Below are 13,962 nucleotides of genomic sequence, written 5' to 3' on the forward strand. Positions count from 1 at the left end.
ATAATAGAAAGTAGCCTTTATGGCTACATTTTGGTAAGCCGGTGACGCAGGATGTAGTTTACCTGAGTTACTATGGTTTTTTAGGATATATGTATGTAAAAGTAGCCTTTACGGCACATTTTGCTGACCGTGTTATGGAGTGGGTACACTTAATTTTGGACTCCGCTTTTATTGTGGTATAAATAAAAGTCATGAAGCATTATCTTTATTATTCAATAGTCACTACGCATTGAAAAATAAAATAAATAAATCCTTAAGAGTTACTGTTTAATAAAAATAAAAAAGTTTTATTATTTTCATTCATCATTCTTGCTGTTGGTAGGGATTCCTTTTTATATTCATGAGTTAGGATGATTACCATCAGAAAAAAACAATTTTAAGTCCATCTTCTTGCGTCATTGATATCTGAAAAATAAAGTAACAAAATTAAAGACATGTAGTATAACTTTATCACTTACAACGGTTATTTTAAACAAATACAATCAAACATTTCCCCTTGCGTCATAGATTCGTTAAGCAATTAGTTTTTTCGCAAGTATCATTAATGATAATGAAATAAATAAATATATCGGTCAGGACAATCTTTCACATATCAACCTGGCCTCGGGCTAGGCAGTGCTTGTACTCCTGGTACTAGGCGGCGCAGTGCGAAATTTGTATGGATAAGTATGTACATATGTATGTCAACCATAACGCGCGGGTAGATGCCTTTGTCTGGCAATATTCATAGGCAGGGTTGCTATAGATTGGGCTAAGAGGCTGTTGCCAATAATCTAGACATAAGGCTACCTAAGTTAATCTAGGATGTGGTTAGATAAGATATCTAGTTGTGTAAGAAGATATACTTAAGTTGAGAAATCATGGGGGCGTAAATTGGTTCATTTCACGTAGAATTTCTGGAAATACTAAGGAACAGGGGGCGTCCCATCTTAAAAGCCAGCAACGCACTTACAACTCTCTGGTTTTGAAACAGTAATCATTCACTACCGGGTAAATTGCCTGTTCTTTTGCCTTCTATATCATAAACAATAAGTAGCTACTCACAGCGTGGGTCTAAGTGACAACCACACATGCTAGGACTGAGCCTAGTTAGTATTTGTGTACACACAAACATGTATGTATGTACGAACAAGGATTTCAGTGGATACGCCTGACAAATAGTTATCTATCACACCTGTTAGGATATTTAGTTTAAGAAAACAGTAATAGTATCATTATTCATCTCAGCCGAAAGATTTCCACTCGACTAAGGCCTTCCCCAAGAATCTCCACGACCATTCATTCACTGCCCTCAACTCAACCAACAATTATTACTAGAGGATTAGTAGAACATACATTGTATTTGAACATTTACCTACATACTCTACGGTACGGGACCCTAAAAATGTCACAATGTCTGTCAGGAATAAGAATAGCACTGAAATATGTATAATTACTGTTTCATTGTTTTACCGTTATCTACAAGGGCTCCTGCGAGCTGTCTTGTGTACCTCAGTCATTTGATAATGACTAACTACTCAATCAATTTCATGGAAATGGATTAGGATTTGTAACGAGTTAAGCCCCTGGGCGAACAGTGTGCATACATAAGCATTTTTGTAGTACAAAGTGGTACCATGTTATCATAGCTTGGCTTAGGATTACAGTATACTGTTCTGCTGACGGCACTTTGCTATCATGTTCTGATTACTATCAAATAATAGTGTACAGTAGGTTAAGTTAGCATTCTTAGTACCTAACATGAAGGAAAATCATGGTGTTTCATTTTTTCGGTAGTGTTCTGTGTAGACAACAGGCACAGCCATGGTTGCAGCAAAAGTCTAGAGACAAAGCCGTCGAACAGGCGTCTTGAAGTATCAGTAGCGACAGGGCCCTTGTTAGTCTGAAATAACATAGACAAGTATTAGGAATTTCAGTTAAAATAAAGTAGAATAAGTAGCTGTTTTCTTTTCCTTAGAGTCAGTTTTAGCTGGGCAATATGTCAACATTATTCTTAATGCGCCCCGCGACTGGATGCCTTATTATTTTTAATACATGATTGTGCAGTATACTGAAATACGAGGGTACTTCAATAAAACCAGTCTGGATTTGTAATAACAATGTATATCAATGCATCCATGCAAACTGGCGTGCTCTTGTGTTGAAGGCCAAGGCTCACTTTAGGTCATTAGGTCTTCGTGCCGGCCAAGTAAGTAAGTAATCAAGTAATACACCCATGGAAATGTTAGGCTTCACCGAGTAAACTAGGCATTAGTTACTTAAGTTTTCCAAAATCCAAAAAGTTTGAGAATCATTGCTCATACAGGGCACATTTCCATAAAGTTAGGCCACCAATAAGCTAGTTTTAAGTTTACTAAGTCAACAGAATTAGAATAATGAAAAGCAGAATACAATTTTCATATCCCCGCTCTTTCATCGAGAACTCTCTTTAAAATATTAGTGACAGACATAAGCCATGAGTTATTTAGCTTATAGTAAGTTTTGTATTTATATAATAAGATCAAATACCTTTCATAAATGGGAGCAGTCAGTAGATGTACAGTGAAGGCAGTGTTGACACTGTGGCACGGGTAGTTCTCCGGGAAAACACTGGAATTGAAAGTGTGAAAATGTTAGCTAAAAGTAAGGTGTATTTATAAGCCTCATCGAAAGTGTTAATTATCTACTGCAAGTAGGGTCTTCACAGTAAAAAAATTGGAAAATAATCAATAATTCAAAGATTTTTGAAGAACAATTGAAAAAAATTAAATTTATTTATTTTCTAAGTGGGATTTAGTCTAAGAATTACGTTCTAGTGGCATAGTAGTTATACTTACTAGAGTAGTGTCAAATCACTCTGAAGAACCACGAGGACAGCGATGGAAGGTTGCTCCGTTCGACTTGATGTACCATTGACGGCAGCTGACCATTTGGTTTGCTGAAAATTTCGGCATATATTGGTGAATTTATTGCAAAAAGAATAGTTTTGACCAGTGAAACAATTGGATAGATAGATAACATTAAAATGATATTTTGTGACCACTTCAAAAGTTAAGCCGTTCACTCTAAAATGGTTTGTACATAGTTAACTAAGAATAGATTGTAGCAACAGATAGAACGGGTCAAGAATGTGTTTATGGAAATTGTTTTCATAATTTTCAGCCATAAAAAAAAATGATTCATTGTAAGTTCACAGTCAGTAAGTAACTAATATAGTGTGTAGGGACATTAACGATAAAAAGCTTTTTTTGAACGGAAATTGTCTTCTGCAGATAGTAGGGTCGACATACTTTATTTAAGTTGCCGGATCACCGCTGGTTCCTTTTTAAGAAAAATACATATTCACTACAAATTGCCATTAACATGCAAAGAAGCCTGTTTATTTTTAGCTGAGGCATTCATATATTTAGTCAATTTTATTGTATTGCGCTTACAAGTTCGAGTTTTTATTTAAGAAAAACAATTGAGCCAAATCATCTTTCTAGAGCGTTGACATTGGAAAATTCCAAATACAGTAAGTACAACTCTAAGAGTATTTGTATGGTAACAGAGTTGTTTTACTTACGTTAAAAGGTCAGGAAAGAATCGTCAAAACCAGCAAAGGGAGGTTCCACAGCATAATTTCAACTTCTTGTTCTTCGGTAACAGGTTATGTCATATCGGACACCGGGAATCATTTCAGTAGTTGTCAGCTTACTGAAAAGGCAATCGTAGTTTGTAAGTATTATTGCAATATAAATAGTGTAGAGAAGGACTATTAATGTTAGATAGACAGCGATAAACAAAAATCGACACGTCCATTTCTTTTAAATACCGGGTTTTACTTTGATCTCTTTCAGTTTTTCAAGAAGAAATGTGGTTAAGTTGCTGTACAAAGAGTAAAAATAAGGCAACAGGATACATTAGTCAAAAGCATTATAAGTAGAATCATAACAAACTATGGAAACCATATAAAAAGTTAGTCTGTAATGAACAGAGGATCGGTCAGAAAAGAAGGTTTATTTATAGAAACTTAGGTCAAATTGCGACCGAAATTACTTTCCGTTAACTGATATTTAAGTATATTTTACAGGGTCTCCACAGGAGTGAGTCGTCTAAAAAAGGAGAAACCAGAACGTAATCTTACCTTGTTTGCAGGAACGGTCTTTAAACTTTCAACAACATTTCTTTCACTTTGGTAGTAGTTAGACACATTAAACCGCCTTTGTTTTAGATTGTAAATTCACTTGTTAACACAAGAAACATCGTCGAACTGATGAGACAAGTAGAAAACACGTGTTCATTCGGTAATTTTGTTTTTCCATTTCATTTGTCTCGTAGTATGCTTGTCGGATTCCGCCATGACACTACAGGTGAAAACATATAAAACTTTTGCAGACATTCTTAGCGTTATAGTTTTGTTCTTAAAATTAATTTAGCGATTTAATTTAGCCATCGTAAACTTCTAAAGCGTCTTCTTTAAAAGTTTTGAAGAGAAAACACACAAAAAAAGTACGAAATACAACGGAACTTAGAAAATTGACAGACACTAAAGTTACTATAGACAAATGTCTTCGAACGTTCCGTATCATTCCGATTTCATCAAATATTCTGATTTTCTAGTTGTAAAATGTGTCTATTAATATAAAATACGTATTAAAACAACAAAATCTTTGCTGTTTTTTATTTATTTAAATTCAATCACAGGTAAACAAATGAACACGACCATATTGTGTTGTTGGTTTGGTGTATTGTCGGGTGCGTTAGAGCGTGTGTTATGATTTCGTCACATTGTGTATGCGGTCCATTGTAAAAGTGTGTATACACGATCGATTTCGTTTAGCATAGGAATAAATAAATAAATAGATTGCCAGTCATTACTTTATGAACATAGATAAATACAGATTAATTTTTAAGCAGAAAATTCCAACCGTTGTCATAAAATCAAGTACTAATTCCGTCTGTTGTCAAATTACAGTTTGATTTCTTTCTTTCTTCTTTCTGATATTTTTAGTTATGTAATATAGATGTCGTTAGTAGTCTAGAAATTCTCCGAAAACCCAGATTTATTTAGTTTAAATTTTGACAGATTCCGTTAACATTATTATTAAAGTTCGGAGGCCGAGGTCGCGGTGCGGTGCGGTAGTGTGTTAGAACCAACCATAGTGACACAGATTATTAATATGTAATATATGCATAGTGACGCGTTGCGAATGTTTTGTCTCTTTTGAACGTCCACGTATAGCACATCTGTAGGGTTCTACCGTCTATGGCGGACATAGATACAATAAATGCAAACAAGACTAAATATTACTAACTTATTTCTAATTGATAATTGTTCGTTTATATTGCTAATAATATAAAAGGGATAGGTTCTAAAAATCAATAAAATAAAATACAATATAGCGGAACGCGCGGGATTCAAGTTTTACTTCTGAAAGGCCGGGTTTTACGCATACATTTTTGGGTTTGCCGCCATTGCTACAGACAATCGTGGTTTGACAAGCTATACTTAGAATGTTGCCTCTAGAATGATTGTCAGTTGTCAAAAGTTATTGTAAAGATGGAGGTTGTTTTTGTTTTTAAGGAATGAAAAAATAAGACTGGCCTGCTTTTAATGAAAATCTTTATGTAAGATAAATACGGATAGCTGTAAAGTTTAGGTTAAGTGCGTGTTAACAAATTACGGCCATAATATCTGGTCAAATCGTGTTAAAATAAAACGTGTCGGTTTTGTAAACGGGTCAACTTTGTTTTGGACAGAAATATGTTATTAGGCAGTATTACAATGGAATATACAGTATTTTGAACAAAAATAGAAGTAGATGCTTACTCGGAGAAGGTTCTTAGTGAGTGAAAACGCGTATTTGAGTGAAAAAAGGAGTTATCTTGCACGCACACGCAGTGTACGAGTCCATTTTGTAAATAAAGAATTAAATTCACGTAGTTTCATGTGGTAAATTTACATTAAAGTGGTTATTTTACGTGCCTTAGTGCAGTGTACATACGTACAGCGGTGAAAATAGTCAAGAAATAACACGTAAGTACAAATATTTTGACAATTAGACCCGGAACAATTGTAGGTTACGATCGTATATGAAATAATCTCTAAATCTCCTGTTCGTAATACATAAGATATTTATAATAATGATTTGCATTCTAATTCCAATCCTTCGAACGTTCCAAAATATTAAACACATTTTTTTTTTCTCGATTAATACCGGTTTTTAGAGAATTTCGTGTCATTTGTTTGTAGGTACAACAATGTGTTGGTATTTGCCATTTTTTTGCGTTCCATTTCATAAATAAAAATCTTTTTGTTAGTAATTATGCGCTTAATTTACTTGAAAAATAAATCAAAATAAGAAAACTTGTTTCTTTGAAACCCATAGCTAAATTTGTATAGTTTGTTAACACTCCGATAGCCTAGCGGTCTCCCTGTCGGACGAATGTATGGAGAATAAACGCTTTAGATCCGAGTTCGAGTCTCGTGTAGTGATGTTTTAATTTTTTTTGTGAAGTAGGTTTCCATTTATTAGACATTTTTGCAATTTTATTTCTATATTTTGGATCATTTTAGAGCTTCATTTTATTTAATTCATTTTAGCTACGTAGAGCACGTAACTAATGTTAGAATGTATTGTCCTCATATAATTTGGTAGCATCATGTGTAGAGCCCTTACACTATGCCCGTAGCTTTTCATGTCTATGCATGTAGTCTATGGTTTAACTCTCTTCCATTCTGTCAGCCATAGCGATAGGATCTATTTTTAGATTCATTAATTTTTCTAATATATATTATTACCATTTGACGATTGCAAGCTGTACGTTATTCTGAGAAATAAAAGGACCGCTTCAATATTACGTGAGTTATCATTCCAACGTCTTCAGCCGGCCCCTCGCTCCCATCTCTGTGTCACGCGGTACAGACGCACTGCTAAGACCCAAGGATCTTCAACAGTTTATGTGCCCAGCCCGACAGGTAAATCAAATCCGTTTTCATCCTACGTCTGTATTATCGGCGTGACCTGGAATTACGCGCTGAGCAACCTACCAACATGCCACCGCATGGTGATGAGGTTATTGATAATGTTACACCACCGGTTGCGAACACGCTGGGTGCTTCGACGACAGCGACAAGTACGTCGACGCTAATGTTGGGTGGCGCAGGCGTGATGGAGAAGCTTGAGGGTGCTGGCAATTTTCTAAGTTGGAAATTCACTATGAAAATGATGCTCACACTGGAAGGATTGTGGGACCTCATTGTGAGATTGGATGATACGCCGCTCACGGGCTCTGATGTCGTGCGCGATCAGCGCGCGCTGGCCCGTCTGTGCTTAGGCTTAAAACCTGGGTTGTACCAATATGTTCGAGACGCCAAATCAGCAAAAGACGCTTGGAAGAAGTTGTCCGACGTTTTTGAGGATCGCGGCCTGTATAGGCGCGTACTACTCTTAAGACAGCTGCACCGTATTGAATTTTCGCACTTTAGTTCAATGTCTTCATATATTGAGAAAGTTATGTCTCTTGTACACCAGTTGTCAGACATAGAGAAGACCGTTGAAGACGAAGAAATTGCAGAAATACTGTTAAGTGGATTGCCACCAGAATATGACTCGCTTGTTAGTAACCTAGAGACCCTGTGTTTGACATCCAAACTTTCTAGCGAGGTAGTGAGAACTAGGCTGTTACAAGAAGAGCAGAGGAAGGACTCCATGAATGCGTCTTCGACTTCGACTACTTCAGCGTTTGTAAGCAAGAAACAGATCACATGCAAATATTGTGGGAAACCAGGACATGTGAAGGCTAAATGCTTTAAGCTGCGACGTGAGAAGATGGCGAAGAAGAGGGACAACAAGGATCAACATGCCTCTGCCTACCTAGCCCATGCTGCTGCCGCTGAATTGTTTTTGGACTCGGGTTCATCAAATCACTTAGTGAAGGACAAGGAGTTACTGTGCAATCTTAAGGACACTAGTGCGCAATCAATATCAACAGCAAATAAACAACAGATGACCAGTACGAGCGCAGGAGAGCTGAACCTCGTTATGAACAATAAGGTTAGACAAATTAAAAATGTTATGTTTGTCCCCAGTCTGTCTGTAAATCTCTTGAGTGTTTCTAAATTATGTCAAAATGGTTTCATTATTGAATTTAATGCTGATGGTTGTTTCATATATGATGAAAATAGTAGAACTTCTGGCAATTATTTAGCAAAAGCAAACTGTACTAATGGCATTTATAAATTAGAGGGTTCTGTATGTAAAGGTAACTTGCCCAATAGGATGCACTCTTTGCTCCTGCAAGAGAGGCAGGAGACACCGAGCGCAGCAGTCGCTACCTCTGCGGCGGCAAATTTGTTTCATTGCCGTCTAGGCCACTTGAACATTGCAGGTATGAATAGCTTGAGAAAGCATGTGTGTGGTGTCGTGTTTCAGGGTGATGCTTATGACAAGTGTGAAGCTTGTCTTAAGGGGAAGATGGCCACCAAGCCTTTCCCTAAAGCCAGCTCAAGCAGGACTACCCAACCGCTGCAGCTCATACATAGTGACGTTTGTGGACCATTACCAGAGGCAAGCTGGGGTGGGGCGCGTTACCTGGTCACCTTTACCGATGACTTCACAAGGAAGACCTTTGGATACCTCATGAAGAACAAATCGCAGGTAATGTCCTATTTTATTCAATTTAAAGCCTTAGTAGAAAAGCAACTAAATTTGCCTATTAAATGCTTACGTTCAGATAATGGTAAAGAATACTGTAATTTAAATTTTACTGAGTATTTGCAAAAACATGGTATAATTCACCAAACCACAGTTCCTTATTCGTCTTCCCAGAATGGTACGGCGGAGAGAGCATTTCGTACTTTATTTGAAAAAGCGCGCTGCATGTTACAGCATGCGTCCTTGGAAAAGCGTTTTTGGGGAGAGGCCATCATGGCAGCCATATATTTAAAAAATAGGTCTCCCACAACTGCTTTGTCCGGACGCATTCCTGAAGAAGTTTGGTCTGGGTCTAAGGTGGACCTCAGCCATCTCAGGGTGTTTGGCTGTATGGCTTATTCGCTTGTTCCTAAAAATAAAAGGGATAAGCTAGACGCTAAGGGGAAGGAATATATATTTGTAGGTTACAGTGAGACTTCTAAGGGATATCGACTAGCTGATCCCTTATGTCCTACTAAGGTGATTATCTCTCGAAATGTAGCATTTATTGAGAACAAGTTCAGAGGTTCCTATCCTCAACCTTCAGAAGCTGACAGCGAAGAGCAAATAAATATTTTTAACTTTGACTGTGATACAACAAAACAGAACTGTGATAAAAATATTAATGAATTTAATCCTAATAATAATGAATTAAATTTTAATAATGATCAATTATGTGTAAGTGATAGTGAAAGTAATGATATTAACGGAGATAATATTTCAATTTCAGATGGCGTGTACTGTACTGGGAGTGAGGACGAGTCCGAACCCGCTGGTTTGTCTGCAAGCGAGGACGAGCTCGACCCCGCTGGGCTGCCTGCAAGGGAGCCAAGCTCCGAGCCTCTAACTTCGCCATGCGAGACCACAGCTCGGGATGGTGCCGCGACTGGTCCTGCGACTGTCGCTTCGCACACTGGTCGTCCAATCCGCTCTACACGTAACGTACAACCTCCGAGATTTTCCGACTATGATATGACTGATAACAGTTTTATGGTCTTTGAAAATCCTTTTATCTCCGAACCACTTACATACAACGAGGCGGTGAATTCAGCTCATAGTAAGGAGTGGCTGGAGGCCATGACGCGTGAGTACGACGCACTAGTTGCCAACAATGTGTGGGAGCTAGTGGATAGACCCGTAGATAAAAATATAGTTAAATGCAAATGGGTATACAAAGTAAAATATGATGCATCTGGTAAATTCGACCGTTTCAAAGCTCGTCTAGTTGCCAAAGGTTTTACTCAATGTAAAGGTATTGATTATAAGGAGACTTTTTCACCCGTCGTACGTCATTCTACTATGCGAATTCTGTTCTCAATTGCTAATCAATTTAATTTAAATATAGACCATTTAGATGTCGCCACAGCCTTTTTAAATGGCGATTTGAATGAAACTATATTTATGGAGCAACCAATAGGTTTTTGTGATAAAGATCCTAATAAAGTTTGCTTGCTTAAGAAAAGTATTTATGGCCTAAAACAGGCGAGCAGGATGTGGAATTGTAAAATACACAATTTATTATGTAAACACAACTTTGTTCAATCTAAATGCGAACCGTGTGTCTATATGAGATGTTCTGGTAATGATATTGTAATAATTGCTTTATACGTAGACGATTTTTATGTATTTTACAGTCCAAACAGCTTTAATAAAAGTTTGTTGGTTTCAGTTCTTGAAAAAGAATTTAATGTAAAGAACCTAGGAGAATTAAAGAGCTGTTTAGGTATTAATGTCACTAGGGATAGAGTTAAAGGCATTTTAAAACTCGACCAAAGTGAATATATACGTAAATTGCTTGTTCGCTTTAATATGCAAAATTGTAAGGCCGTATCTACACCAATGGAGGTCAACTGTAAGCTACTGAAATCTAAAAATATTGATAGTTTACAGGATGACATTTACAACTATCGTCAGCTGCTTGGATGCCTGATGTATCTGTCCGTCTGTACGCGACCAGATATATCTTATGCATGCAGTCAGCTGAGCCAGTTCAATAACTGCTTCGATAGGACTCATTGGCTGGCAGCTAAAAGGATTCTGCGTTATTTGGCAGGAACGATTCAGTACTCTTTATGTTATCATAAAAGTAAGAATTGGTTTTTAAATGCCTTTACTGACGCGGACTGGGCCAATGATGTGACCGATAGGAAAAGTTATACTGGTTTTGTCATTAAACTCGGAAATGATACGGTCAATTGGGAAGCTCGTAAGCAAAAGTGCGTGGCATTATCATCATGTGAATCGGAATACTTAGCTATAAGCGATGTATGTAAAGATGTCACATTTATTCAAAATTTACTTTCTGAAATTTTACCTACACAAAGTCAGGAAATTCAATATGTTGTTTATAATGATAACCAGTCCGCACAAAGATTGTTGCATGTTAATGAATATTGTCATAAGCGTACGAAGCATATAGACTTAAGGTTTCATTATGTCAAGGATCTTATCAATAAGAAATTGATTGATGTTAAGTACATGCCTACTGACAAAATGCTCGCAGATGTTTTAACTAAACCGTTATCCAAGGTCAAGCATGAGCGTTTTGTCACAGTAATGAATTTGATATAAGCATTTGTATTGTACTCTTTTGAATGTAGAGTCACATAGAGGAATGCCTTATCAAATGTAGAGTCACATAGAAATATGGTAGAGTCACTTAATGTAGAGTTTTTTTTGTGATTGTTTTATATTCTGCATTTGGTTATTTGCATTGAGTACAATAAGGGGAAGTGTTAGAATGTATTGTCCTCATATAATTTGGTAGCATCATGTGTAGAGCCCTTACACTATGCCCGTAGCTTTTCATGTCTATGCATGTAGTCTATGGTTTAACTCTCTTCCATTCTGTCAGCCATAGCGATAGGATCTATTTTTAGATTCATTAATTTTTCTAATATATATTATTACCATTTGACGATTGCAAGCTGTACGTTATTCTGAGAAATAAAAGGACCGCTTCAATATTACGTGAGTTATCATTCCAACGTCTTCAGCCGGCCCCTCGCTCCCATCTCTGTGTCACGCGGTACAGACGCACTGCTAAGACCCAAGGATCTTCAACAACTAAAATGAATGGTGGTATTTTTATTATCTATACAAATTATTTTTATTATGTAATGTTATTAAACGAACGAGTTATGAGTAAAAAAAAATAGATATCTAGATGTTTAATAGTGTTGGGATTCGGATTTTGTTGAGTGAATGTTTTATAGTGTAAATATAAGTGTTAAAACCAGATCAGGTGAAGTGAAAAACGAAACGAACGATGTTCAAATTGAGTGAGATAAACGGTGAGAAAAGTTTTAGTGTTACAGTGTGTATAAGTGCATACTAAGGCTTCGGAATTTTTGGATATTTTAGTCACGTTGCCCGTTGGCAACCGGATAAACTGGACAAGATGGTTGTGCCATCGATTTGGAGGAGAAGAGACAGCATCCAGTCTTCAAGCTGCTAGTGTAACTAAGAAACAACAAGCATTACTGTTCCTGTGGCTACCATCCTAAGGACCACAGAGAACTTTCAAGACACAATTTTCGGGATAGAAGATACAGGCCAAGAAGAAATACCTAAACATAAGCTTTTGAATGTTCAATAGGAAATTCAATTTTTTTTTAACCTTAGTTTGTTCATTATAATTTAATATGAGGTAGTTAAAATCGTATAAAAAAGGGGGATTGTTTCGCGCAAAATATGTTGTCGATTTCAAAAACCCCAGTTAACATGAAGGGATAGCATTGTTGTATGTTTGTAGGGCATAGCTATTTGGTGTCAACGTAAGTGCGACAGGTCAATGACCTTAGAAAAAAATGCATTGAAAAAAAAGGAGTAGATTCCTTTATAAAGATCATAAAATAAATCGTTCTTTGAGTATATTTGAGTAGTTTAGTTGCATATATTGTAGTTTACTATTATTTATGATTCATGATTATCATCATAATCAACTTTATAAATGTCATATAAGGAATGTTCAGTGTTTAATTGTACTGGGAAATAATTTCCAATAGGTTTAACTTAGGGCTTCTTGCTTTGAACTTTATCTGTTACCTTTATGCGAGCAGTTCATGTGTATTTGTATGTTTCAGAAATCTCGGAAGCGGCTCTAACGATTTCGATGGGGTTTTCTATTTGGGGATTGCGGGGACGAGGGATCGATCAGGCTTGCTCTTGACTCTGGGGGGCGCGCATTTTCGAGTTTTATATTTATGTATTCCTAGCGGGGCTGGGAATCCCAGATATTTTTGTTTATTCGTAAGCACGTTTTGAATTATTTTGACTGGCCAATGGGCTAATCATATAAAATCAATATATAAATACAAGTAGAGTCAACATATTTTTTTTTTCAATGTACTAAACACATTCTGGTTTAATTGATTTATAATTTAGTAACAAAATTGCCCAATGTTAAAGTGGTTAGATCGGAATTGTATGACAATCAGCCGGTACACGGTTATTGCTTCGTCGTTTTTAGAGCAATATTTAAACGTTGCAAGCAGCCATTAGTCAACTATCTGGGGTTGACAGTAGAATAGTTGAGCGCGTTTCAAAATTAATTTTCCATTAATTGTATGTACAGTCAGCAGTAGTATTCGCTTGTTCTTTTCTCGAATCCTCATGACTGAGGGTCGAGACCATCTGAGGTCGTTATTTTGTTCACCCAAACCTTCCACTCTGTGCCTGTGCAGATCGCTATTCTCTATCCTTATTTATTTTCACTTAGCAATTAAAGTTATACGCAGATGAGTCGTTTTCTCTGCCACCTACGGCTAATTATCTTAATGTTTCTTTTCTTTCCCTAAATAGATCATGTTTAATAGATAACAAGAAAAATTAAAAATAGGGTAGTCTCGGGATAGGTGCCACAGTTATTTTTTAAATCATCTGGAACTAGAAATATTGGGATGGAGACCTCATGGTCAGGACCAAATAATTTCTTTACTCTCTCTTTTTCAAATGATTACATAATTATAAATAAAAGTTTATATTACCTCATTTTGATTACTAATCGAAGCGTTGGCTGTCTGTTAAGATCGAAGCGAAACTGAGCATGAGGAAGGAACAATACTGATTTGAGTGATTGCACTTACGGATATGAGTATGTGAGGATTTATATGTGGGATGTATATGAAATGATGGATGTTTAGTAGAGGAATGTATTTATGTGTTGCTGAGAAAGGATCGATACAGATAGACAAAAGCTAGATGGTAGTCAAACTAGATTTGTCGGTATTTGCAGGGGATCTATCAGGGGAGGGAGGGGAAAACACAACTAGCCAGGAAAAATCTTATCAGTAGGATAAAATCC

The 13,962-nt window shown here is 36.7% G+C and overlaps 1 protein-coding gene across 1 annotated transcript; it reads left to right on the plus strand.

The window, feature by feature from the left end:
* The first annotated feature begins 7,016 nt into the window (after window positions 1-7,016).
* Window positions 7,017-12,163, plus strand: LOC134656539 (uncharacterized). The gene is made up of 3 exons (XM_063512099.1): window positions 7,017-8,018; window positions 8,397-9,852; window positions 12,021-12,163. The coding sequence occupies exons 1-3, from the start codon at window positions 7,017-7,019 to the stop codon at window positions 12,161-12,163; spliced, it is 2,601 nt and encodes an 866-aa protein (XP_063368169.1).
* Window positions 12,164-13,962: the final 1,799 nt, after the last annotated feature.

This window comes from Cydia amplana, chromosome 18 (genome assembly GCF_948474715.1).
Source record: "Cydia amplana chromosome 18, ilCydAmpl1.1, whole genome shotgun sequence".
Classification (NCBI taxonomy): domain Eukaryota; kingdom Metazoa; phylum Arthropoda; class Insecta; order Lepidoptera; family Tortricidae; genus Cydia; species Cydia amplana.